This window comes from Callithrix jacchus, chromosome 1 (genome assembly GCF_049354715.1).
Source record: "Callithrix jacchus isolate 240 chromosome 1, calJac240_pri, whole genome shotgun sequence".
Taxonomy (NCBI): domain Eukaryota; kingdom Metazoa; phylum Chordata; class Mammalia; order Primates; family Cebidae; genus Callithrix; species Callithrix jacchus.
The window spans coordinates 88,890,585-88,918,403 of NC_133502.1; the positions used below are offsets into that span (position 1 = coordinate 88,890,585).

Sequence of the window (27,819 nt, forward strand, 5' to 3'; positions counted from 1 at the left end):
ACACCCAGTTAATGTTTGCATTTTTTTTTTTTTAAGATGGGGTTTCTCCATGTTGGTCAGGCTGGTCTCAAACTCCCGACCTCAGGTGATCCACCCACCTTGGCCTCCCAAAGTGCTGGGATTACAGGTGTAAGCCACTGAGCCCAGCCTAATGTTTGTATTTTTAGTAGAGGCAGGGTTTCACTATGTTGGCCAGGGTGATCTGAAAGTCCTGACCTCAAGTCCACCTGCCTTGGCCTCCCAAAGTACTAGAATTACAGAGGTGAGCCACCATGCCCAGCCTAATTTTCTAAGGTTTTTGTTTTTTGTTGTTGTTATTGTTGTAGCGAGAAGGTCTTACTATATTACCCAGTCTGGTCTGGAACTCCTGGGCTCAAGTGATACTCCCACCTCAGCCTCCCAAACTGCTGGGATTATAAGTGTGAGCCACTGCCCCAGATTGCTTCTACAATTCACTCCCTCAACACTGTCTTTTTTTTTGAGATGGAGTCTCACTCTGTTACCCAGACTGGAGTGCAATGGTGCAAACTGGGCTCACTGCAACCTCCACCCCCGGGTTCAAGTGAGTCTCCTGCCTCAGCCTCCTGAGTAGCTGGGATTACAGGCCTGCACAACCACAGCCTGGCTAATTTTTTTTTCTTTTTATTTTTTATATTTTTAGTAGAAACGGTGTTTCACCATGTTGAAGGCTGGTGTCAAATCCCTAACCTCAAGCGATCCACTAGCCTTGGCCTCCGAAAGTGCTGGGATTATAGGCAGCTAATACTTAATGCTGCTCTGTGCCAGGCACTGCTCTAAGCTTTTCACAAATGCTAATTATCTAAGCTTCATAGCAAACCTAACACTATTCCTGTTTTACAGATTAAAAAAATGAGGTGCAGAGAAATTAACTAACCTGCTCAGGATCACATAATAACTGGCAGAGCCAGATTAGAACCCAGAGGCTGAGCCCTTACCCATCACGCTATGCTTCCTCCCAGTTGACCTGCTTTTGGTCACATGCCCACCACTAGGCTAAGGGAAAGCAAAAACCTTGACAACTATCCCCACTGAGACCCTCAAAAGAAGCATGAATGAATCATGGGAGACCAAAAGACAACAAATGTGCACTATACCAGTGTGAAAAAAACTCATGAAGTCAAGATTATGCAGCCCAGTTTTTATTATAAGTATTTCAGCAATTAAACTTTAAATAATTGTATTAAAGGATATATGACACAGAACTATGATCTCTTACAAAAGTTTAGTTCAGTGTTTTATTGCAATTAAGATCAACGTAGCCAAAAAATAGATGAACACTCTTCAAAGCCACAGGAATAAAAACAGGAAGTTCAATCTAGTATGAATTGTGTATTCAACCAAAAGGGGTATTTTTTTTTTTTTTTTTGAGACAGAATCTTGCTCTGTCACCCAGGTTGGAGTGCAGTGGCACAATCTCAGCTCCCTGCAACTGCTACATCCTGGGTTCAAGCAATTCTCCTGTCTCAGCCTCCTGAGTAGCTGGGATTACAGGCACATGCCACCGCACCAGCTATATTTTCTGTAATTTTTAGTTGAGATGGGTTTTATCATCTTGGACAGGCTGGTCTTGAACTCCCGACCTCGTGATCCACCTGCCTCGGCCTCCCAAAGTGCTGGGATTACAGGCAGGAGCCACTGCCCCCAACCTAGGGGTATTTTGTTGATGTTGTTAGTTATTCATCATTTTGCCATGAGGGGACAAAGCCATTAGTGTGTGAATGATTTGATCTGTTCTCCTCTTCCAAAGGTATAATATCTGGAATTTCATCAGTCTCAGATGTCAAGTCTATGGTGGTGAAATCAAACACCTGTAAAAGAAGAATCTCAGATATTGAAACAAACACTGATGAAGTGAGTTGTCAGATCCATGTGAGCTCATGGAGACTTTAGTGCATGTAGGCGAACCTTGCTTTGTCCATAGCTGTGCTTTTTGAAAAGATGTTTGTGGTCTTATTCCCACAATTCCCTCAGATTATAAAAGCACTAAGGAGATCTTTTATTTTATTTTATTATTTTTTTAAAAAGACGGGGTTTTACCATGTTGGTCAGGCTGGTCTTGAACTCCCAACCTCAGGTGATCCGCCCACCTTGGCCTCCAAAGTGCTTGGATTACAGGTGCGAGCCACCACGCCCGGCCTAAGGAGATCTTTTAAAAAGGAAACTAACTAGTGGTGGAACCTAGTCAATGAAGGCTTTTTAAAAAATACCAGCTATAAAGCATTTCTCGTTATTCAACTATTAATCTGTTATTTCTTAAAAACAGTAATCCCCTACTTTTCCATAAGCAAGTGTCTAGGGAAATGTCTAGCAACTGAGGGAACAAAAAGTATTTTTATGGTTCAAACAGCCATCACAAAACCCTACCTCTTCTCTGCACAGGAAAGCCTTTAGGAACAAAGAACCTTACTCTATATACAATTTCCATAAGCTAAGTAACATTTCTTAACAAACAACAGATTAAAACAAGAACATTAATAACATGCAACGTATTACTAAAGGTTAGAATCTTGATAGTGGAGGGGAAAAAAGTAGCTAATAACCTAACATGAAAAACAGCAAACAACAATAAAAATCCCTCAAAGAAATAGACAGAAGGGGATAAGGGATTTGGAGAGTTATTGTGGTTTTTTTTTTGAGATGGAGTCTCACTCTGTCCCCCAGGTTGGAGGGCAGTGGTGTAATCTCTGCTCAGTGCAACCTCTGCCTCCTAGGTTCAAGTGACTCTCCTGACTCAGCCTCCCAAGTAACTGGGATTACAGGCATGCACTGCCACCATGCCCAGCTACAGGCATGCACTACCACCTGTGCCACTGTGGTGGCGCAGGCCTTTAATCCCAGCTACTTGTATTTCTTAGTAGAGATGGGTTTCACCGTGTTGGCCAAACTAGTCTTGAACGCCTGACCTCAAGTGATCCACCTGCCTTGGCTTCCCAAAGTACTGGGATTACAGGCGTGAGCCACCTCGCCCATCCTGGAGTTATTGTTTAATGGGTACAGAATTTGTGCTTAAGATGAATATAATGGTGATTGTTGTATAACACTGTGAATGTGCTTAATCCCACAGAATTGTACACTTAAAAATGGAAAATCTGACATTGGATTTTTGTTTCATTTTATTTTTTTGAGATGGAGTCTGTCACCCAGGCTAGAGCGCAGTGGTGTGAATTTGGTTCACTGCAACCTCTACCTCCTAGGTTCAAGTGATTCTCCTGCCCCAGCCACCCAAGTACCTGGAATTACAAGCGTGGGCCACCACACCCAGATAATTTTTGTATTTTTAGTAGAGGTGGGATTTCATCATGTTGGCCAGGCTGGTTTTGAACTCCTGACCTCAGGTGATCTGCCCACCTTGGCCTCCCAAAGTGCTGGGATTACAGGCATGAGCTACCATGGCTGACCAGCTCTACTATCTTCTATATGGCACTCTCAAATGGCACTTTCATAAAACCTGTATGAGGCTAAAAACCTAGAAAGTATATTCTGTATCAAGATAGGCTCCCTTTTGAGATTCAAAGCCTTTCATTATATTATATCTCATATTATATCTTTAATCTGCAGGCCCAGTTTAAGCAAGAGAATAATCTCAGGCAATTCTGTCTACCTCCGACCGCAAACATTTTTCTTTCAACTGTCTTCCTATCATTTCACTAAGTCATCTTACTGACAATCTTAACAATTTTCTTGCCGGGCACGGTGGCTCAAGCCTGTAATCCCAGCACTTTGGGAGGCCGAGGTGGGTGGATCACGGGGTCAACAGATCGAGACCATCCTGGTCAACATGGTGAAACCCCGTCTCTACTAAAAATACAAAAAAATTTTGCTGGACATGGTGGCACGTGCCTGTAATCCCAGCTACTCAGGAGGCTGAGGCAGGAGAATTGCCTGAACCCAGGAGGCGGAGGTTGCGGTGAGCCGGGATCGTGCCGTTGCACTCTAGTCTGGGTAACAAGAGCGAAACTCCGTCTCAAAAAACAAAAACAATTTCCTTTTTTTTTTTTTTTGAGACTGAGTCTTGCTCTGTCGCTCAGGCTGAAGTGCAGTGGTGTGATCTTGGCTCACTGCAACCTTCGCCTCCCAGGTTCAAGCAATTCTCATGTCTCAGTAGCTTGAATTACAGGAGCAAGCCACCATGCCCAGCTAATTTTGTATCTTTAGTAAAGGTGGGGTTTCACCATGATGGCCAGGCTGGTCTTGAACTCCTGACCTCAGGTGATCCACCCACCTCAGCCTCCCAAAGTGCTAGGATTACAGGCATGAGCCACCACGCCCAGCTGAGCACTCTATTCTTGACTCTCAGTTTAGGATGATTAGTTAGCCTTAACCATCACCAGTCCTAAAAATATGAACTAGGTCTAGCCTAGTGAGGGTCAAATTGACACCTTTTTTTTTTCAGGAGTCGGTAATTTCTAAAACTAAAGTTTTATAAATTCAGTTCCAAAGAAGTCCATTTTGGGGTGGAGGGAGGGAGGGAGCATGAGAATCTCAAAAGGTAAACAAGAAAGATACCATAAAACAAGTCTTTGGCTTTAGCTGACCTTTAGCCCTGTATCTTACATATCTCATGTAAATCAAATTTTAGTTTTTCCCTTTTCACTTCGTTAATTTTTTTTTCCTGCAGCCTTGAACTCCCGGGCTCAAGCAATCTTCCTGTTCCAGACACCTGAGTAACTGAGACTGTAGGTATGTACCACCAGGCCCAGTTTCATTAGCTCTTTAATACCTATAACTCCCTTACCAAAGTGGAAACATTTTCCTAACCATTAGCTGGTATTATATACTCACACCTGAACTGCCAAGTTAAAGATACAACATGTCACTATCCCACAGATGATGTCCCCATGCCTCTAGTACAAATTAGAAAAACACTTCCCCATCCTCAACACTCACTTCCATCTGTTGTGGCAACATTAACTTAATAGACAAGAAAACTAAGGCTCAAAGGTTAATGGCCAATGCGTCATGTTTCTTTGCATTTCTGCATAGGACAAACTAGAAAGACTATATTATTATTACAGGCAAAGGAAAAAACATTCTTGAACACTCCCTCAGACACACCATGCCAGGCTTCATGCAGTCCCATGTTTACGAACCTACCATGGTTAGATACTGTGTTAGCCTTAGTATTTTCCCTCAAAACAACTGTTTTCTGGAGGAAAAAAGTCAATAAAATGAAAATTTTCTGCCAGTTTATGCAACAATGAAGCTGCAAGATGTGAGAAAACAGGCTGGATTCAGTGGCTCAGGCCTGGAATCCCAGCACTTTGGCAGGCTGAAGTGGGTGGATCATTGGCGCTCGGGAGTTTGAGACCAGCCTGGGCAAGATGGTGAAACCCCAACTTTACAAAAACACAAAAATTAGCGGGGTATGGTCGTGCATGCTTGTGGTCCCAGATACACTGAGGTGGAAGAATTGCTTGAGCCTGGAAGGTGAAGGTTGCAGTGAGCCAATCGTAACACTCCACTCCAGCCCATCTAAAAAAAAAACAAAAAAGCCAGAACACCACAAATCCTGAGACATGTTGACGAATGAAATGCATGTAGACACAAACTTGAAACACAAAGATAGCAAAACCATGATCAATGTGCACAGCTCACGGCAAAAAGCAAGGGCTGCTGGTGTTCTTCCAAAAGCTAAGAATGGTCTACATTTTATTCTGTCCCTGCTTAGGAAGAGCTTTGAGACCTGTCTCCTTTTCATAAGCTATTCAGTAAGCACTACAACTCTTCTTTTTTTAAAAATCTGTATTAACTTAAGTAACACACTATATACTCCCATAATGGGGAAACACAAAGCTATGTATTCAAAATAAGAAAGCATGTATATAACTATAGCTTATGAATTTTCCAATCAACTGGAATAAACTGCAAAATACCAGTCCTGGGAGTTTGGAGGCACAAAGGGGCAGGGTAATTTGGACTAAGAAAAAAAAAATTCAGTCAGGTGCAATAGCTGACCCCTGTAATCCCAGCACTTTGGGAGGATGAGGCAGGTGGATCACTTGAGGTCAGGATTTTGAGACCAGCCTGGCCAACACGGTGAAACCCTGTCTCTACTACAAATACAAAAACTAGCAGGGCATGGTGACGCACACCTGTAATCGCAGCTACCTGAAAGGCTGAGGCAGGAGAATGGCTTGAGCCTGGAAGGCAGAGGTCACAGTGAGCCGAGACTATACCACTGCACTCCAGCTTGAGAAACAGAGCGAGACTCTACCTCAAAAAAAAAAAAGAAAGAAAGAAAGAAAGAAAAGAAGAAAATAAAAAAGAAAGAAAATTTAAGAGGCAGAGGCTTCAGAAAATGCCAGTTACTGGGAACAGGGAGGCAAATGAGTGAATAGACTCTGTCCTGGAAACTCATAAATCACAAAAGTCCATCCTTCCCAAAACCAGAAGCTCCTTATCTGCAAAACAAATTAAAAAGCAGCTTCAAGTATCCCAGGGAGTTCCTACCCTCCAACTCAGCTCACCTGTTTACTAATTTCTGGAGTTGCACTGAGGAGAAAAATTTTATAACTTAACAAAATTTTTTTTTTTTCTTTTTTGAGATGGAGTTTCACTCTTGTTACCCAGGCTGGAGTGCAATGGCGCGATCTCGGCTCACCGCAACCTCCGCTTCCTGGGTTCAGGCAATTCTCCTACCTCAGCCTCCTGAGTAGCTGGGATTACAGGCGCACGCCACCATGCCCAGCTAATTTTTGTATTTTTAGCAGAGACGGGGTTTCACCTTGTTGACCAGGATGGTCTTGATTTCTTGACCTCATGATCCACCCGCCTCGGCCTCCCAAAGTGCTGGGATTATAGGTGTGAGCCACCACGCCCGGCCTTTTTTCTTTTTTTTTTTGAGACAGGTTCTCACTGTTGCCCAGGCAGGAACACAGTGGCATGATCCCATCTCATTGCAAACTCCACCTCCCTGGTTCAGGGGATTCTTGTGCCTCAGCCCCCTAGTAGCCAGGATTACAGTGCACACAACCACACCCAGCTAATTTTTGTGGATTTTTTTTTTTTTTGAGACAGAGTCTCACTGTGTCACCCAGGCTGGAGTGCAATGGCACATCTCTGCTACTGCCACCTCCACCTCCTGGGTTCAAACGATTCTCTTGCCTCAGCCTCCTGAGTAGCTAAGATTACAGGTGCCAGCCACCATGCCCAGTTAATTTTTGTATTTTTGGTAGAGATGGGGTTTTACCATGTTGGACAGGTTAGTCTCAAACTCCTGACCTCATGATCTGCCCACCTCAGCTTCCCAAAGTGCTGGGATTACAGGCGTGAGCCACCACACCCAGCCTAATTTTAGTTTTTAGTAGAGACTGGGTTTTACTATATTGCCAGGCTGGTCTCAAACTCCTGACCTCAGGTGATCTGTCCACCTCAGCCTCCCAAAGTGCTGGGATTACAGACATAAGCCAATGTGCCTGGCCAATAAAAATCTTTAATAGATTCATTCACACCAAAGGAGCATGTAAAGTTATGTGCTGCTTCCTTGTTTTCATGGAAAGGGGTGAACCAGGATAGAAAGAGACAAATTTGAGTTATACTTCAGTTCATGTTGGTCAGGCTGGTCTCAAACCCCCGACCTCAGGTGATCTGCCTGCCTCAGTCTCCTAAAGTGCTGGGATTACAGGTATGAGCCACAGCACCTGGCCTATTACACAAGTTCTGAGACTGGCTTTTAAAAACTAGTTTGACATATTGCAACTGTGTGAGAAGGGGATTCAGGATAGTTCCTAAATAACCAACATTTAATGGACTGGAAGTCTGGATACCATAGGCAGGTGGTAAGAAAAACCCTTTTCTACAGGGGGATTAGTCTTTTCACTTGTAGTTAGTTTCACATGGTTTTCTATAAGTACCTCCCCCAAAACAACTGAGGTTAGTGACTTTCTCTTAAAATGAAAATGCAGTAAGTTAAGTCCAGTTCAGGCTGGACACCGAAGAATCTCCCTTTTAGGGCTCACACTTTAACTGGTTCCCTGGCAAGAAATGCCTAATGCCTTTACATGACACTGATGAAAACAATCACTCACTTCCTTTCAGTTCTGATTCTTTTTCAGTGAGGTAGTCAGACATGACTAGGTCCTTTTACTGCTTAAAAACCCACTCACAGGGGCCCAGTAACTTGGCAAAGCAAGAGCAAATGTCACCCAGTAAAATCTGAATATGCACATTACTTTTTAATTTGTGTTAAATCTGTTATCAAGCAACCCATTTTTAACATTAGCCTCCAATGTTCTCACTCTGCCAAATTCCCCCACAGGCCAATTGAAATTCATGTATGTATAACTCTGTCATGCAGGTTGAGCAACTTTATGAAAGCAACACACAAAGCACATGGAACAAACAGCATGTAACTGGTCTATCCTGCAGTGACTTTTATTGAATTCAAAGGTAGTTTTCCTATTTGAGAAATAAAAAACTAAAATCAAGTTGTACAAGCAATCATCATGAGATAAACCAGTAAAGAGGCCTGCTCAGATCATACCAGAACAGACACCAGTTTCTACCCGAGCCCACATGAAGATGTTTTTATTCAATACAAACAGTAACGGAGACAACACACTGGCCACAGAATTGGAACATAAGTGCACTTGAATTTTTTGTGAGTTTGGGCTAGGCTTTGACAAGCCTGTCATTCTTTTCTTACCAGGTAAACAGAAATCATCTGCTAATGCCAGAAGCATTAAAGCTCTTAATTCAGCTGGAAATAATATAATTGAGGGCTTTTTTACTAGCTACTTGCCACCCAATTTAGTGTTGTCTAGCAGGTTAATTTCAACATAACAAAAGGTGTCAGCTGGCCACATCACGCACTGGTGACGGGCAGGTTTAGTGAGTTTTGTGCTCAGATTGCTGGGCCTCCTGGCTGCTCTTGTCCATCTCTGCACTTTAGTCCTGAGCATTCTGAGACTCAGTCATCTGAGAATAAAAGGGACCTACCAGCCAGTTGAGGGGCGTGTTGTTAACAAAATAATCCATCACATCATCTAAAGATTCCTTCATTTTCTGCAGCTGCCCCTTGCTAGAAGTGAGGAGGCTGTCAGACACTTCCTTAAAGGAGGCAGCATTTCGGAACACTGAGTAGACGTCGCTGGCCATCACCCCTATGTGCTTGGCCTGATCTTGGATGTTCTGTGGTAAGCCTTGGATGTTGGACAGGAGGGTGTGGCATGTGGTCTGGAGCTGCTGAGTCAGGTTTCGGGCAATAGCAAGAGTATGTGACTCGATGTGCTAAAAATAAAACTTAATATTAGCAGTGGATCCAACAGTGCTATGTATAAGGTTAGTTCAATGAAAGTAAGCTGGTTATGTGTCCACCACCTATGTGGATTCTTTGGCTTTTAAAAATACTCATTACAATGCTGAGTGCGGCGGTATTATTCACATTTCATAGATATGAATACAAGCTTAGAGTTTAAGTAGATGGCTTCAGTTAACAACTGGAAAACAGCTGGGCAGGGATTCAAACTAGTGTCTAAGTCTCCAAAGTTCATGATCTTAAACTGAAGAAACATATTAGGTAGGGGAGACCCAAAAGAATGGAAATATACTTCTTATTAGTAGTATAATATATAATGTAATATATATATATAAAATGTAATATATATATATATATATTCCCTCTTAGTAGTGTAACATATATGTAAAATGGCAAGATATGAATGAACAGTTTAATACTGACCTCAGAGTTTTTGGGACACAAAGAACCACTTTCTAGGACTGTAAGAGGATGTTTCTTTCTTTTTTGAGATAGGGTCTTAGTCTGTCACCCAGGCTGGATCCAGGCAGTGCATAATCATGGCCCACTGCAGCCCCAACCTCCCGGGCTTAGGTGATCCTCCCACCTCAGCCTCCCAAGCCAACTAAGACTACAGGTGCACACCACCAACCCCTGCTAATTTTTGTATTTTTTGTAAAGATGGGGTTTCACCATTGCCCAGACTGATCCTAAACTCCTGGGCTCAAGAGATCTGCCTGCCTTGGCCTCCCAAAGTGCTGGGATTACAAGTGTGAGCTATTGTGCTCAGCTAAGATGCTATGTCTTCTGCCTGAAACATTAATACCCTTATTGCCCTTTCACCTAGTTTATTCACCAATTAGTTCTCAGCTTACCATTCATCTCTTCCAGGAAGCCATGTGATTCACCCACCCTGACTCCAAGCCTGCCTGAGATAGTCATCCCATAAATTTTCACAGTGCTTATATTTTTGAGATGGAGTTTTACTTTGTCACCCAGGTAGGAGTGCAATGGCACGATTTCAGCTCACTGCAACCTCCACCTCCAGGGTTCAAGTGATTCTCCTGCCTCAGCCTCCCAAGTAGCTGGGACTACAGCTGCACACCACTATGCCTGGCTAATTTTGTATTTTTAGTAGAGATGAGGTTTCTCCATGTTGGCCAGGCTGGTCTTGAACTCCTGACCTTAGGTGACTTAGGAGTCCTTGGCCTCCCGAAGTTCTCAGATTTCAGGTGTAAGCCACCACACCCGGCCAATAGTGCCTATATTTATGCTGTTAAAAAATAATAGAACTTGGCTACTCTGAATATATTGCCTATGGGGTAGCCCTCTTCTGCAAGGAGCAGGTTAAAAAAAAAAAAAACGACAGCCGGGCGCAGTGGCTCACACCTGTAATCCTAGCACTTTGGGAGGCTGAGGTGGGTGGATCACTTGAGGTCAGGAGTTCAAGACCAGCCTGGCCAACATGGTGAACCCCATCTTAAAAAAAAAAAAAAAAAAAAAAAAAAAGACAATAGGACAGCATGGCTGGCTGTATCCCCTGTTAGTCTGTACCCATTTTGAGGGCAAGGCCTGTGTTTAGTTGTCTCTCACTTGGGGCATATGTATATTCAGATTGTTAAATAAAATTACTCCCTGCGTAGTTTTGCTTTTCTGCCACTTAACTAGCCACCTATGTACAAAGTATTGTTCAACCTTTTGATAGAGAAGAGTATTCTAAGACAGAGTATGGAAAAATTAAAATGAAAAGTTTGGTAAGAACTTTGGAAACTAGCAAATGACTGTCCCAGTCATCTTACCTCAGCACAGTGGGACTCATCAGTATCATCATACCCAATGCTCCTTTTCCACTCCACCCATGAGAGGTAGAGTTTATCCTGAGCATCCTGAATTTTCTGATTGGCATTATGCACATTCTTCCTGGCAAATTCAATCTAGACACATTGAAACAACACAAAGAAACACACAGGTCAGACATTCATGTTAGTCTGTTTGCAGATATATGATGTAAATCAGGCAACATAAAAACTAAGAATTTCCTGGAGTTGAATGAGATCTATTCCTGCTATCATTGTTATTTATTATCAATATGTGTAAGTTAACCAAGCAGTAGTAGCTCTTTATTGCCTCTATTTAACTATTAAATCACTGACTCCAAATTAACCTCCAGTTCAGCACAGGTAAAGCAACTAAAGCTTTTTTTTTTTGAGAGAGAGTCTCGCTCTGTCACCCAGGCTGAAGTGCAGTGGCGTGATGATGGCTCACTGAAACCTCTGTCTCCCAGGTTCAAGTGATTTTCCTGCCTCAGCCTTCTTGGTAGCTGGGATTACAGGAATATGTCACCATGTCCAGCTAATTTTCACATTTTTAGTAGAAACAGGTTTTCACCATGTTGGCCAGGCTGGTCTCGAACTCCTGACCTCAGGTAAACCACCTGCCTTGGCCTCCCAAAGTGTTGGAATTACAGGTATGAGCCATGGCGCCTAGCCAGCAACTAAAATGTAATGTGTATATGAGTAAAGGGTAAGTTACATTAAAATAACAGAAAGCAATTCAACCTTTCTCTTCCCTGTTGCCAACCAACTATTTCCCCTTCCAGGAAGAAATGGTTTTATTATGGCAGTACAGAATGGTACATACTGTTCTATAACTTGGCAACCTTTTTTTTTTTTTTCTTGAGACAGAGTCTTGCTCTGTCACCCAGGCTGGAGTGCAATGGTGCGATCTTGGCTCACTACAACCTCTGCCTCCTGGGTTCAAGCAATTCTCCTGCCTTAGCCTTTGTAACTGGGATTACAGGCATGAACCACCATGCCCAGCTAATTTTTTTTTGTATTTTTAATAGAGATGGTGTTTCACCATGTTGGTCAGTCTGGTCTCGAACTCCTGACCTCGTGATCCACCAGCCTCAGCCTCCCAAAGTGCTGGGATTACAGGTGTGAACCACCACACATGGCTAACTTGGCAACCTTTAATGGCTACACAGTACTCTACTGTGATATATCAATTTAATTAGTCCCATTAGTGGTTGTGCATTGTTATAGTCTCTTGCAACTTTAAACAAATATACACATCTGTAGGATAAAAAGTAAAACTGCTCAAAGTATAGGTATGTTTGTAACTTTCCTATAACTGTCTCTTGAATCAGTCAGTCCCTTAGAGCAAGAGCTGCATAAGTGTGGTTCTTTCTCTACACCACTGCCAACAGCCACATTTCCAGCATGGCAGGACAACAGAGAGGTGTTGGTATTTGACCCCTCAGAGCAAGATTAGCATTACTTCAGGTATTTCAGCTATTTATACTTCTTTTCTTTTTTTTTTTTTTTAAATAATTTTTTTTCTTTTAGAGATGGGGTTTCACCATGTTGGCCAGGGTGGACTCGATCTCTTGACCCCGTGATCTGCCCACCTCAGCCTCCCAAAGCGCTGGTATTACAGGCGTGAGCCACTGCACCTGGCCCTTATACTTCTTTTTCTGTGAATTGTCTTCATATTCTTTGTCCAGTTTTCTACTGGGTTGTTCATCAAGTAAGAGTGAAATTCTTGGATTTTGATTACATTAACTCTTGAGCCTAGAGATAAATGAACTCACTTCAGATACCTTAAAATAAAGTTTTACTCACCAGCTGAACAGTAGAATGGAGCTGAGAAATGGTCTCTTGACTTTTTTGCTTAGCTTCTTTAACCCTGCTGAGAGCCTGCTGGTAGGCACGGGAGCGAAGCTTGGTAGACAGGGATCCCAGTCTAACATAATAACTTGGCTTCTGAACCATATCAAATCCTTCAACTTTTTTTGCTTCTTTTTCTGGAATTAGAAAGAAGAGACAAAAAAACTTAAGAGGAAGGCGCGATGGCTCAGGCCTGTAATCCCAGCACCTTGGGAGGCCGAGATGGGCAGATCACGAGAACATCCTGGTCAATATGGTGAAACCCCGTCTCTACTAAAACTACAAAAATTAGCTGGGCATGGTGGTGCGCATCTGTAATCCCAGCTATTTAGGAGGCTGAGGCAGGAGAATGGCTTGAACCCAGAAGGCGGAAGTTGCAGTGAGCCAAAAAAAAAAAAACAACTTAAGGGATCACAGGGATAAATGATAAGGAGGTCCGGACTCTAATCTGAATCTTGACTTTCTTACTGTTACCCAATCACTTAGCAATCATGCAGTCATGTTTCCAAAACTGCTTATGTCTGCTGCTGGACTTGACTGTCTTGAACATATTACTGTATCTGATACACACTGTATGCATCTATCTACACATTTCTTCCACTGGAGTAAAACTACTTTTTTGAGATGAAGTCTCACTCTGTCACCCGGGCTGGAGTGCAGTGGCGCAATCTTGGCTCCCTGCAGCCCCAACCTCCCAGACTCAACTGATCCTCTCACCTCAGCCTCCCAAGTAGCTGCAACTACAGGCACAAGCCACCATGTCCAGCTAATTTTTGCATTTTTAGGGTTTCGCCATGTTGCCCTGGCTAATCTAAAACTCCTGAACTCAAGTGATCTGCCCATCTCAGTCTCCCAAAGTGCTGGGATTACAGGCATGCACCACTGCGCCTAGCCTAGCGTGAACTTGAGCCGCATGCTACCTGGCACACATTATCTAATGATGATTCTTTGTAATAAGAATTTTATAAAACAATCCATTAAAGATAATCCATTTACAAAAAATATTTTCCAAGTCCCATTTTTACTAAACTTTCAAAACTTACTATGTACAATTCAATGTGAAATTTATGATTGCTTTAGGAAGGAAAAATCTACACAGGCAAAAAGATTAGTGATTGCCTTGGGAGGGAATAAGGATTGACTGCCGGCTGTGGTGGCTCGCATCTATAATCCCAGCACTTTGGGGGGTCAAGGCAGGTGGATCACTTGAGCCCAGGAGTTCGAGATCAGCCTGGGCAACATAGTGAGACCCCATCTCTATACAATAAAAAATAAAATAAAAAGGACTGCAAACAAACATGAGGGTCTTTTGGGGTAGCAGAAGTATTCTAAAACTGGAGTGTGGTGATAGTTGCACAACTGTGTAAATTTAGACTAAAGACAAGAGTATATCTCAATAAAGCTGTTTTAAAAAGATTTATAAAACAGTATTTCAAGGGAAAATTCCAGTTACCTAGTTCTTCTTCAGTGAGAGGGAGGTACTGCTCTACCAACAGCTCTGATTTGGTGAGTGCATTTTCTATGCCACTGCTCACAAGCTGCATCATCCGACTCCCCAAAACTGTGTTAATGCTGCCACTGACCACAGACTTGGTCTTCACCACACTGCCAGTCACTGCCCCTTTGGTCTTGTCCAACATCCCTGTGATCGTGCTGGCCACAGAATCCTTGGCCCCAGTCACAGTAGTCGTCACAGCATCTTTTGCCCCAGTCATAGCACCTTTGGCATTGGCAACAACCTAGAAGTAGAAAAGCAGATCCCTTGGCTGGTGAGAAACATGAGCACAAGGACATACATAAGTCTTAACTAAGGCAGCACAGCTGAAGAGTTAGAGAAGGCATCTAGTCCTCTCACTCTCTAGCTTTAGGTCTTGGGCAAGTCACTAAGAGTTGATGAGCCTGATTTTCCCTATCAAATGTATTTGCCCTACCTGCCAATCCTTGGGAATTGTTGGAGGAGTAAATGAGGTAAACAGATATGAAATTTGTCAGTTTGTCAAGGCTGCAGCGAGCCATGATTGTGCCATTGCACTCAGCCTGGGTGACAGAGCAAGACCTTGCCTCAGAAAAAAAAAAGAAAAGGTGGTAAGTTATATAGCTTATCCAAAGTCACCTAAATCTAGAGAGGAAACTGAAGATCAAACTATACCTGGCCCTCTGGGTGTTATTAATTTGCAATTGTCTGTGTGTGTGTTTTTTTTTTTTGAGACAGAGTTTCACTCTTGTTACCCAGGCTGGAGTGCAATGGTGCGATCTCGGCTCACAGCAACCTCCGCCTCCTGGGTTCAGGCAATTCTCCTGCCTCAGCCTCCTGAGTAGCTGGGATTACAGGCAAGCGCCACCATGCCTAGCTAATTTTTTGTATTTTTAGTAGAGATGGGGTTTCACTATGTTGACCAGGATGGTCTCACTCTCTTGACCTTGGGATCCACCCACCTCGGCCTCCTAAAGTGCTGGGATTACAGGCGTGAGCCACCACGCCTGGCTGCAATTGTCTGTGTTTAGAGGATACATTGATAGAGGGAACCTGGAGGAAGGATGGCACATAGCCACAGGAAACACTGACAAGAAAACCTTCTCTAAATTACTTGTTAATACCTTGGGGGAAGGTCTTCTTGAAACTATTGAAAACTATTGGCTTTCAATAACTCAATGAAATTTTTCATTTTTATCTATTTGTTTATTTATTTATTTTGAGACGGAGTTTCACTCTTATTTCCCAGGCTGGAGTGCAATGGCACAATCTCGGCTCACCGCAACCTCCACCTCCTGGTTTGAGGGATTCTCTTGCCTCAGCCTCTGGAGTAGCTGAGACTGTCAGTCCCTGGTGCCAAAAACCTTGGGGACTACTGGGCTGTACCATCTAGGTTTGTGAGACTATATGATGTTCAAACAATGGCAAACTCACCTAATGATGCATTTCTCAAAACATATTCCCACCATTAAGTGACAGATGACTGTATTTAGATTACGAAAAAACGATAGAGCTCTATTTTTCGCTAACTTGCACCATTTGTGCCATTCTATATTCTTAACTTGAAACAAAATTTTACGGCATTATTGGAACCAAAGGATCACCAGGACAGATAAGCTATCATTGTCATCAACATTGGCTAGCTATCCCATATGGATGGAAGTTCCTAGCAGCACTGTACAAGCCAGGTGAGAAAAGGTTCTATATATCACCTCTGCATTTATTTAACACCACAAGGGAATCAGTTATTTGAGACAACAATTTCATCTGCAGGAGCAAAGACACAAATTGATAGAGATCACATTAAAAGTTTTCTAATCCAAAGCAGGCTAGCTAGTTCTGTTTCATAGAAACAACTTGACAACAAACAGTTCAGGAAGTAAGGAAGTGGCCATTCCTCTTCCAAACACACATCCAGATTCAGGTTGGAAAAACAAGTATTTGCCTACTTGTGGTATGTACAGCTGGTGATAACAGATAGAAGATGAAAACGTGAGGTGTCAAGCCTCAGCACTTTTGTTCCAAGCTCACCTGAGTTGATGGCTGATTCAGAATAGGCAGTCTCTCCTCCATCCTGTCTAGCCCTTTACAGGCATAGGTATTGGCAATTGCAACTAAAATCACAAATGGGAAAGTGTTAATGTAGTGTGTGCGTATAGAATGAACACATTACCATACCTTATACTTTTAGCCTTATAAAAACGGCAAGAACGTTGATCTTTTACCACAGAATGCATTGCCTGGTTTCTCTAGCTCTGACAGCAAGAGGCCTGGCAAGTGGCTGGCAACTTTCTTCTGCAGATAAGGAAACATCGGGGTGTGAGGGAGGAGCAGGCAGAGGCAATGAAAGGCCAAACAGGAAGCTGGCTCTGAAGCTTCTTCCTCATCAACTGGCCCCTAATGTTAATGCCAAGAATAGCCAGGCTTTCCCTGAACCCTCATTCAGAGAATAAGGCTTTCCCTGGAAATCCTCTCAAAATTAGCATTCCCGTGCCAGTGCTACACTTACTTCAGCACATGACAGTGTATTTGGGGTTCTCATGGGGAAAGAGTATGCTAGGACAACCCTGGATCTCCCTAACAAGGGAGATTTTAGTGTGAGCTTCCTGCTAAGAATACCAAGCCAAGTACTAGCACCAAATTCATTTAGGAAGTAGCAGAATTGGAATGGCTGGTCTCTAAAGGCTCTTGATAATCCTAAAAGTCCCTGGCTTAACTATTTGAGGGAGGAATGATTTAAATCTTTATTCAAAAGCAGTTCATGGTGTGGAGAAATTGGAGCCTCCATATAGTGTTGGTGGCAATGTAAAATGGTACAGCTGATTTGGAAAACAGTCTGGCAGCTCAAAAGCTTAAACAGTTATCATATAACCCAGCAATTCCACTCCTAGGTATATACCAAAAAAAACTGAAAACATATGTCCACATAAAAACTTGTATACAAATGTTCACAGAAGCATTATACATATCTCCAAAAGTAGAATGAACCCAAACATCCATTAATTGAGGAATTAATAAACAAATATTGTCTGTCTAGACAGTAAATTACTATTCCACAATAAAGTGTGGAAGTTACTGCTTCATCCCTTTTTATCCCTTTCATCCAGCATAATGTTTTGAGGGTTAATCTAACTTTCAAAACATTATGCTGGATGAAAGAAGCCAATCAGAAAAAACTCACATATTTTATGATTTCATTTATAAGAAATATCCAGCATAGGCAAATCTATAAAGACAAAGTAGATTAGCTGCCTCAGGGTGGTTGGAAGGAAATGAGGGAGAGAATACAGAGTATGAGATTTCTCATAGAGTTTTACTTGAAGTGTCATAAACTGCTAATACTATGAAACAGGCCTTCTATGGCCAGGTGTGGTGGCTCACACCTGTAATCACAGCACTTTGGGAGGCTGAGGCAGGCGGATCATAACGTTGGGAGTTCAAGACCACCCTGGCCAATATTGTGAAACCCCATCTCTACTAAAAATACAAAAGTAGGCCGGGCGCGGTGGCTCAAGCCTGTAATCCCAGCACTTTGGGAGGCCGAGGCAGGTGGATCACGAGGTCAAGAGATCGAGACCATCATGGTCAACATGGTAAAACCCCGTCTCTACTAAAAATACAAAAAATTAGCCAGGAATGGTGGCGCGTGCCTGTAATCCCAGCTACTCAGGAGACTGAAGCAGGAGAATCTTTTGAACCCGAAAGGCGGAGGTTGCAATGAGCTGAGATCACACCACTGTGCTCCAGCCTACGCAACAGAGCGAGACTCTGTTTCAAAAAAAAAAAAAAGAAAAAGAAAAAAGAAACAGGCCTTCTATGATAATGAGGGTCACCTGAAAGTTTCTAGGTAAAGGCAATGTATGCCCCAGGAAGGGCTGAGGAGTCCCTGATGTTACTGCTGTGAGCTCAGGGGCTTCCCACTGACCAGTTCCTTGACTGCATCTTGAAAAATCAGAACTTACTTTGTGGCTCTAGCTTCTGGATGATGGGCAGAGCACTGGTCAGGGCCACCAAGGTGATGTTCTTCATGCCCTTCTCTGCCATCTCACACACAGACTTCAAGTAGGGATACTGGTCCTTTGTATTGACATAGGCTGAGGACATGAGGTCATATGTGGAGCTCACCAAGGGCAGGTTGACCACCCGAGTCACCACACTCTGCAATCAAAGTAGGGAGGGTGAGCTTGTTAATCTCTCAAAACACAAGAGGAGAGAAAGTAGGCAAAGGTTACTCAAAATTCATACCGGTTGTGGATCAACTGCAACGGATGCCATTTTTCTTCCTAGAGAGAGAAATCTGCAGAAAAGAGACTTATTTCAGAACGCTGGGATAAGACTCTCCCAAATTTGTTCCCAAACGCAAGCAAATGCTGATTTCATGTAGAGAAAAAAAATCAAGATGAGTTTTGTGTAGTCTTCTGCACTTCTTTCCACTCTCCAGCTCTCAGAGTCCCCCTCCTGAGAGACCCACACCCATACAACCCCACTCCCTCTTCTGAGGCAAGGTTTCAGAGTTTATGTGTAAACTTGCAATACTCAGGAGGGAAAAGCAAAGTTGTTGATATGCTTGTCTTGTTTCTCCACCAAGATATAGAGATGCCTTCTAAAGGGCAGAATCTGTTCACAAAAATGCTAGCCAAATTAAAATCCAGGTTAGGACTAAAAAGAGATTTCAAATAGAAGATATCTTGGTCTGTCTGGATTCTTCTGGGGATCACAGGACTCTCAAGTGGGAACCCTTTGCAGGGACATATTAAAACTTCCTTGTGAAGGGACGAAAGCTAGTTTAGGAGAAACTACACATGAGAGCGAGGGGGTGCTCTGAGGAAGAAGCATTTTAGGACCCCTTTAAAAGTCACCTTAGTATCCCCAAAGCCCATCCCTACACAAAGCCAGCAGAGCTGGGAGGGAAAGAACCTACTCGCTGTCCTCTGTGCTTGGGCCGGCCAGCTCACCCTCCCCTCACCAAGATTCCACTTCTGCAAGAAATAAGCCACCACTACCCTGAAGGCGGAAGAGACGCCAATATCAGCAGCCCACTCCCATTCTGTACCCACAAAATGTGTACGCATAAAATATGGTTTTCAGACCGGGCACGGTGGCTCACGCTTTTAGTAATCCCAGCACTTGGGGAGGTTGAGGCAGGTGGATTGCTTGAGGGCAGGGGTTCAACACCATCCTGACCAACATGGTGAAACCCAGTCTCTGCTACAAATACAAAAATTAGCCAGGCACGGTGACGCGCGCCTGTAATCCCAGCTACTCCGAAGGCTGAGTGAGGAGAATCGCTTCAACCTGGGAGGTGGAGGTTGCAGTGAGCCAAGATCGCGCCACTGCTCTCCAGTGTGAGCCACAGAGACTCAAAAAGAAAAAAAAATCGGCTTTCTAAAGCGTTTCCCTTTCAATACTGTACCTTCGACAAATGTTAATTGTTTCCCCACAACCATCTAGGCAGGCCAAGGGTCATTTGATAGCAATCGCCCTCAATCTATTGGCAGGAAACAAGGCTCAACGCACAAAGGTGAGGGTCGAAAGCGCAGGTCCAGGAGTCTGCACCCACCCGACCAGGACCTGAAAGCCGCGAGGCGGGCGGGGTCCCTGACCACCACCCCGCCGTCCTGTGCACCTTAGAACCCCCGCAGAGAGCAAAGCTGCGGCCCTGAGGAGCCCCCCCACCCCATCTGGGCGCCGCTGGGGGCTCCGGACCGGCTCGCTGAGTCACCGAGTGGGCGCTCACACACCTTCGGACAGCAGCGAAGGACGAAGAGCAGGCGCGTCCCGAAGGCGACTCCCGCAGCCACGACCGGGGCAAAACGTGGGGCCCGCTGGCGCCCGGGCTATAAACCCCGCCTCCCCGCCCCTCCCCGCGACTCCGCAGCACGTGACCCGCGGCGGCACGTCCCAGTGAGGGCCGGGTCCCAGCGAGACGGTGTACTGCTTGGGTAAGGGGCCCTGCCGCGGTGAGAGGAGCCTGTCGGGAGCGGGGCAAGGGGTCCTGCCTGGGGAGGCTGAGAGTTAGGGTAGCCCTGCCTGGGGTCGGGGTGTTAAGAGACCCGGGGCAAATGGGAAACAAAAACAAATTCACACTAACTTGTTGAATGACGTTAGTCCTCATAATAGAACTCTTTAAAAGTGAAAACAGTGGCCGGGAGTGATGGCTCACGCCCGTAATCACAATACTTTTGGAGGCTGAGGCGAGAGAATCTGTCGAACCCAAAAGTTCGAGACCAACCTTGCTAAGATTTTTTTTTTTTTTTAATTAAAAAATTTAAAAATAGCCCAGCGTCGTGGCGCGCCCATGTGGCCCCAGCTACTTGCGGGGTAAGATGGGAGGATCGCTTGAGCCTGGGAGGACGAGGCTGCAGCGAACCGAGATCAAGTGGCACTGCACAATGGCTTCTCCGCTGTTTATAGCGAACTAATAACTTTTAAAAGTTTTGTGGAGGCCGGGCGCAGTGGCTCACGCCTGTAATCCTAGCACTTCGGGAGGCCGAATCACATGAGGTCAGGAGTTCGAGACCAGCCAGGGCAACATAGCGAAACCCCGTCTCTCCCAAAATGGAAAAAAAAAAAAAAAAAAGTAGCCGGGCACGTGCTTCTGTAGGCTCAGCTAGTCCCAGCTGTTTAGCGGGGTTGGGGGTGGGGGTGATGGAGGCTGAGGATGAGAGAATCCTTTGAGCACAGGTGATCGAGGCAGCGAGGAGTTAAGATCAGATCGCACCACTGGACTCCAGCCTGAGTGACAGAGTAAGACCTTGTCTTAAAAACTGAGATCACTCGAGAATGATAGCTGCGTAGGCTTATGTGAGATAGGCAATTTTATGTGTGAGGGGTTATGCATTGTTTTTCAAAGACAACTTTGAAATCATCTGAATACCATTTTTTTTTTTTTTTCCTGTGTAAAACGCGCGGATATGGAAGCAGATTATTTGAGCAAACAAGTCATCGCCCGGGGCCAGGTAGGTTTCGTGGGACTTCTTCCCCAGTGAGAGGGGACCTCCAGATGAAGTTGTCCGGCCCCCGCCTCCCCCAGCTCGCAGGGAGGGTAAGGCAGTCTAGTTCCGAGGTGGGAAGGGAGCAGGCTCATAGCGCCTCAGGTCCTTCCTCTCTAGCACCGGGAACCTGGGGAGGAGCCCACAGCGCTGGAGTACCAGGGGCCGGCTTTGTTTGTCAAGCTTTGGAGTTTAAACTGCAGGAAGCCCTCAGAGGTTTTTACCCCAATTTCTTAACCAGTCTTGCATGCGCACAGATAATGTTGATCATATTTAAAACTCCAAACTGACCCATTAAAAGGGTCTCCCTTATTCCATTATACCTGAATATATAATGGTCCTTACTTAGCAAGAAAAATTATAGTGTTTTCCCCCTCCTCCCCTCATGTAATTCAAAATAAAATATAATACCAAGCCATAAATACTAAACCATAAAATATGTTAGGAAGTCCAAAAAAGTTCTGGCTTGGGTTTTTTCCTATGTTGCCATCTTCAGTGTTTGAAGCAACCAGATTACTATGTTTTTCTTTGCTTTTTCATGTTCAGCCTTGTTTGTTCCCTAAGCAAATGTTTGGTCAGCTTATTGGTAATCTAGCCCTGCTCTAATGACCTCTTATTTTGCATCAGAAGACTCTTGCCCTTTCACCTACAAAATGCCTCCATTTTTTTTGTTTTAAACCTGTTGAGTCATTTCCTCTATTAAGGTTGAGCAAGATTCTTTTTCCCTTTATTTGCCTTTGAAGCAGAGGGCCCCAGGGACTAAGTTTGGGAACCAGAGACTCTTCAAGCATGCAAAGGATGAAGCACATTGAATTCTGCACCCCCAACTCTTTCAACTTTGTGAGTCTGAGAACATGAAACCAGTGGCCAGAATAACACCCCAGGAAGGATGCACAGTGAAGGAAACCAAAAAACTTCACTCCAAAATGTACTTCTTTCACATATTTTGAGATGGCTGTTCAGAGGCCCTGCAGGCAGAAATAGTCCTACAAAGCTGTTTTTTGTGGAAGAGGCTTGCATATTTGGAGAAAATCTGCATTGATGCAGCCAGGCATTCTCTGAGGCTTTCCCTTGTCCAGATATAGGGAAGATTAATGGAGAATCTGATACCTTTAAAGGTCTCAAAGAAACCAGGCATGGTGGCTCACGCCTGTAATCCCAGCACTTTGGGAGGCTGAGGTGGGAGGATCACAAGGTCAGGAGTTCGAGACCAGCCTGGCCAATATGGTGAAACCTTGTCTCTAATGAAAATACAAAAATTATCCAGGTATGGTGGCGGGCGCCTGTAGTCCCTGCTAATCAGGAGGCTGAGGCAGGAGACTCACTTGAACCTGGGAAGTGAAGGTTGCAGTGAGCTGAGATTGCGCCATTGCACTCCAGCCTGGGTGACAGAGCAAGACTCCATCTCAAAAAATAAATAAATAGGCTGGTCCGAGTGCAGTGGTGTTTACAACTAATTGATCACAACCAGTTACAGATTTCTTTATTCCTTCTCCACTCCCATTGCTTCACTTGACTAGCCTTACAAAAATAAATATAATATAATATAATATAATAATATAATATAATATAATATAATATAATATAATATAATATAAAAGGTCTGAAAGAAACATTAATCATCTATTCTCATCCAATGGCTGCTACCTGTGAGGTTTCATCTACATCAGCAGTCCCCAACGTTTTCAGCACCAGGGATAGGTTTCATGGAAGACAATTTTTCCATGGACCAGGGCCATGGGATGGTTTTCAGGATGAAAGTGTTTCACCTCAGATAATCAGGCCTTAGATTCTCATAAGGAGCTGCAGCCTAGATCCCTTGCGTGTGCAGCAGAGCTCAGGAGGTAATGCTTACTCACCAGCTGCTCACCTCTTGTTGTGCTGTCCTGTTCCTAACAGGCATGTAAATGGCCACAATGTAAATGGCCCGAGGGTTGGTGACCCCTGATCTACATAATGAGATGATATTGCTAGCCAAGTCTCCATTTCTGTCTTGCCACTAAATCCTGATTTACCACCATTACCTGTTTTGGGTCATTCTGTGAGCCCCCAAATTTACTGTAACCTCAGGAGGGGTATATAAGCTTCTGAACCCACTGAGAGGTGGAGTAATTACTCTGCAGTTCCCCCACATACACAATAATTTTTTTATAATAATACATATACATCCTTTTCCCTGTTAATTTGCTTTTTGCAGTTGATTTTCCAGTGAACCTACAGAGGACAAAGGGGACGTTTTTCCTTGGCCTCTACAGGAGGTTCCCTTTAGATAAGGTATGTGCAGTGTGGCCATCCTGGGGAGTAGCACTACATTACCCTGGATTTGGCCAATCTGAGATTCCTGGAAGTTTTCAGGGTTTTGTTTGGTTCCCTCCAGGATTCAATTTACCTTGATTCAGGATGTGTCTCCTGTCTCTTTCTCACCAGCCTCTTCTGGTCTTTACCTGTGGGAAAAGAAAGTAGATTCTGGGACCCCAAAATCACTAAGCCAAAGGGAAAAGTCAAGCTGGGAACTGTGTCACACAAACCTGCCTCTTATTCAAAGATAAGCTACATAGGCCAGGCGCAGTGTCTCCTACCTGTAATCCCAGCACCTTGGGAGGCTGAGGCAGGCAATCACTTGAACCCAGGAATTTGAGACCAGCTTGGGCAACATGGTGAAACCCTGTCTATACAAAGATTAGTAGGGCATGGTGGCATGCGCCTGTAGTCCCAGCTACTTTCGGGGCTAAGGCGGGAAAATCGTTTGGGCCTGGGTGGTCAAGGCTGCAGTGAGCTATAATGGAGACACTGCACTCCAGCCTGGGCAACAGAGTGAGACCCTGTCTCAAAAGAAAACAAAACAAAAAAGCTACATACCTCCCTCACAATTTACCCACTAGGAAATTTCTTGTGAGCCCCAAGGTCTTTACCCTAAAACAGTTCTGTTGAATTTCACCCTCACAATGTAAATTTATAGCTTATATTCACAGCTGTGGGACATAGGACAGAACTCAAAATCATCCCTCTGCTCATCTGAGACAATATGTGATTGCTTCCTCTGGCCTATGTTTATTTTGTCTTTTGTAAAAATGCAGATTCATTGAGCTAGATGAATGCATAAGTGCCTATCACTCTACCCCCATCTCACGTGTCAATGACTAATCAATGACTCAAAGGAATACCATCATTTGCCTCTTATCTGCTCACACCTCTAAAAAAATTTTTGGTCCGGCTGGGTAGCTCATGCCTGTAATCCCAGCACTTTGGGAGGCCAAGGTAGGCTGACCATCTGAGGTTGGGATTTTGAGACCAGCCTGACCAACATGGAGAAACCCCATCTCTGCCAAAATACAAAAATTAGCTGGGTGTGATGGTGCATGACTATAATCCCAGCTACTTGGGAGGTTGAGGCATGAGAATCGCTTGATCCCAGGAGGCGGAGGTCATGGTAACCCAAGATCATGCCATTGCACTCCAGCCTGAGCAACAAGAGCGAAACTCCATCTCAAAATAATAATAATAATAATAATAATAATAATAATTCTCTCCCCAATATCCATCCCTTTCCCCTTTGAAAATATTATTATTATTATTATTATTATTGAAGCTCTCAAAATCATCTTTGGCAAAAGGCACAGACCTGTCTCCTGTGTGTGTCCTTAACCTTGGCAAAATATACTTCTAAATTGATTGAGTCCTGTGTCTCAAGATGCTTTTGCGTTGCACCTGTCTTACACTTTAAGCTCTAGCCACATAGATGTACTTACAGATCTTTGAACACATCCTAGTACAGGATTCCTGTGTGTCACTGCTCATGCTGTCTCCACCTGTTCACTGGGAATTTATCCTTCAAAACCCTGGACAGATGCCACCATCCCAGGAAGACCTCCTGACTACCTTAGATGGAATCCATCACTCAGACACCTCTGCACCTCTGTACTTTGTACATTTATGGTTGCCTTTATCACACAATATTATTTGTTCATATATTCTTTTTCCTTGAGGTCAAAAAACTTTTTTTATTTTTGTAACTTCTAGTACACATAATAATGCCTACACTGGGAAGTTGTTGAATAAATAGTTGAATATATTTCAGCTTGTTGAGTGGCCAATAATTTTTTTATAAATATTATTTTTCTTTATTCTTTTCTTTTTTTCTTTTTTCTTTTTCTTTTAGAGCTATGGTCTCATTATGTTGCCCAGGCTGGTCTTGAACTCCTGGCCTCAAGCAATCCTGCCTCAGCTTTCCAAAGGACTGGGATTACAGGCATGAGTCACTGCCCTGTCCTCATCCTATTATTTCTTCATGTGGACCTCTGCATCCTCCCTGATGGATGTTTTCTCACTCTCCCCTTTGATATCACCCTCCCCACCACCACTGTAAAATTTAGCTGTGTCCCTTTGAGGACTTTCGTCCTGGGTTGCTGGCTCTTTGCCATAAGTCCTCTGAGGTCTGAGGTGCTCTTGGTTATTGTCACAAAGCCTGTAAGTTTTAGTACAGTACTGGGCATATGGATAGTACCCAAAAGACATCAGCTGGACTGGAGAGCAAAGAGCTATCCAGGCACAGCTGAAAATGGCGGCAAAGACACCCTACACTAGCCAGTCTACCCTGGAGGAGTTAGGAGAGCCACTGGACCCTGGTCTTGCCTCCAGTATAAGCTTTTGAGATTATTTCCAAGGGAAAATGTACACATTGTACTTAAGTGTTACTTTATTAAAAGTAAGCTTTTTTTTTTTTTGAGACAGTCTTGCTCTATCGCCTAGGCTGGAGTGCCATGGTGTGATCTCGGCTCACTACAACCTTTGCCTCCTGGGTTCAAGCGGCTCTACTGCCTCAGCCTCCCGAGTAGCTGGCACTACAGGCATGCGCCACCACACCCGACTAATATTTTGTATCTTTAGTAGAGATGGGGTTTCACTGTGTTAGCCAGGATGGTCTCGATCTCCTGATCTCGTGATCCACCCACCTGGGCTTCCCAAAGTGCTGCGATTACAGGTGTGAGCCACCGTGTCTGCCCAAAAGTAACCATTTAAAATAGACTGTAAGAGAGAGAATGAATGAGTTCTGGAGGAGGGATGAACAGGCAATGACTGCAAAAGGGTATGGGGCTTTATTTGGAGCTGATGAAAACGTTATGGAAGTAGATCACAGCGATCAATGCACAACCTTGTGAAAATGCTAAAAACCACTGAACTATACGCTTTAAAACAGTGAGTTTATGTTTTAACTTTAACAATTGATTGCATTCTGTTTAACTGATCCTTCCCTCCATTTAACATAGGTTGTCTTACTTTAAAATGTTCCATTTCCTGTTAATCAAGAAAACAAAAATACCTTAAAGGGAAAATGACCAGTAATGGAATTTGAAAGGCTGCCTATAATCATTTAATAAAGTTCACAAAAAGCTATAATATTAAGAACTCTATTCCAATGTTCCTTTTTCTTTCCAATATGCAGAGTCTAAAAGAAAAATAGCACAAGACTTGGCCTCCCTTGAACACCTGTCATCAGTGAAAAGGAAGATCACATTGTCTCTGAATTTCTGGAAAGTCAGGATTCATTAAAGAAGGCAATGCTTGCTTGCCCCTGCCTCCTCCCAGCCCAGTCCTGCAGGTTCATACCTGTCTGGCCAGCGATGACCATGGGCTGCACAGACAGCTGGAAGAGCTTGTCCAGCACCAGGTGCAGGAAGAGCACGAGTGGCTCCAGGTGGGAGGAGTTCAGGCAGATGATGCTGAGCTTCAGCTCGTGCTCCAGTGCCGTCTCACTAATCTTCTGATCCAGTACGCGGATGGGGAAGGTCACCTGGCTCTCCAGGGAGTGGCAGAGGGTGAAGAACTTCTCCAGGTGGTTGTCCTGGGAAGGAAGAAGGCAGGGCTCATGGGGTTTTGTCCCATCAATGTTCACCAGTGGATTCATAAACACAACCAAATAGCTCTTTATGGGTAGCACCTCTTAGCCAGGTTTCAAACCAGAAGTCCTAAGATATGACGTTTTAGACTGAGGTTATGAACTTCTTTGTAAAATGAGGTGCACAAGATTGGACGTTTCATTAATTATTAGCTAAAGAAAAAATAATTTAGGCTCTGAAATGTTCTGTAAGCAGAGGTCAGCATAACAGGTAAGTATGCAGAACTCAGACAGTGGCAGGCAAAGGAGGGAGAATGGAATTTCTTTTTAAAGTCTGGTAAAGTACCAGAATTACAGAGGGAAAAGAGATAACAGCAGATGAGAGTTTCAAATCAAGTCTCCCTGCGAAGTTTCTCAAGCAACGGTGCAGGTACCAGGTTCTTTCCTTTCTGTGCTCAGTGGTTTTGTAAGGTCTTTCTATTCCAATGACAAATGAAACCTAAACAGATTTGCATGTTCCCACAAAGAATTACAAGATTGCTTTTTATTTATCTGTAGACAAGGATTTTCATTGAGTTTTTATTGGCTTGTCC

At 43.9% G+C, this 27,819-nt stretch overlaps 1 protein-coding gene and 1 long non-coding RNA gene across 5 annotated transcripts; one reads left to right on the forward strand and one right to left on the reverse strand.

The window, feature by feature from the left end:
* Positions 1–1,144: 1,144 nt before the first annotated feature.
* Positions 1,145–27,295, reverse strand: LOC100411785 (perilipin-2). Of its 4 annotated transcripts, XM_035302062.3 has the most exons (10): positions 26,998–27,295; positions 23,780–23,834; positions 18,644–18,695; positions 18,361–18,556; positions 16,430–16,512; positions 14,378–14,663; positions 12,880–13,061; positions 11,056–11,190; positions 8,959–9,249; positions 1,145–1,829 (listed from the first exon to the last, which is right to left on the reverse strand). In XM_035302062.3, exons 1-10 carry the CDS (start codon positions 27,293–27,295, stop codon positions 1,695–1,697), a joined length of 1,713 nt encoding a protein of 570 aa, XP_035157953.1. In that variant the 3' UTR covers positions 1,145–1,694. The 4 variants fall into 4 exon arrangements, with proteins under 4 accessions (XP_035157953.1, XP_035157946.1, XP_035157972.1 ...); XM_035302055.3 differs by lacking the exons at positions 23,780–23,834; positions 26,998–27,295 and adding an exon at positions 20,140–20,528; XM_035302081.3 differs by lacking the exons at positions 8,959–9,249; positions 23,780–23,834; positions 26,998–27,295 and adding an exon at positions 20,140–20,528.
* On the forward strand, positions 20,302–27,783 carry LOC103790804 (uncharacterized). The gene is made up of 4 exons (XR_004743669.3): positions 20,302–20,340; positions 21,323–21,357; positions 23,588–23,664; positions 26,834–27,783. It is a non-coding gene; the product is annotated as an uncharacterized LOC103790804 (long non-coding RNA).
* The last annotated feature ends 36 nt before the right edge of the window (positions 27,784–27,819 follow it).

What these genes read in the sequence shown, in the direction of transcription:
- LOC100411785 (XM_035302055.3), bottom strand. Translation starts at nt 20,513, where the DNA reads ATGAGGACTAACGTCATTCAACAAGTTAGTGTGAATTTGTTTTTGTTT. An exon ending in TCTCACTGAAGAAGAACTAG is followed by an intron (nt 13,062 to 14,377) that starts GTAACTGGAATT and finishes TTCTAATTCCAG; the next exon opens with AAAAAGAAGCAAAAAAAGTT. An exon ending in ATGAGTCCCACTGTGCTGAG is followed by an intron (nt 9,250 to 11,055) that starts GTAAGATGACTG and finishes TTTTATTTTTAG; the next exon opens with CACATCGAGTCACATACTCT.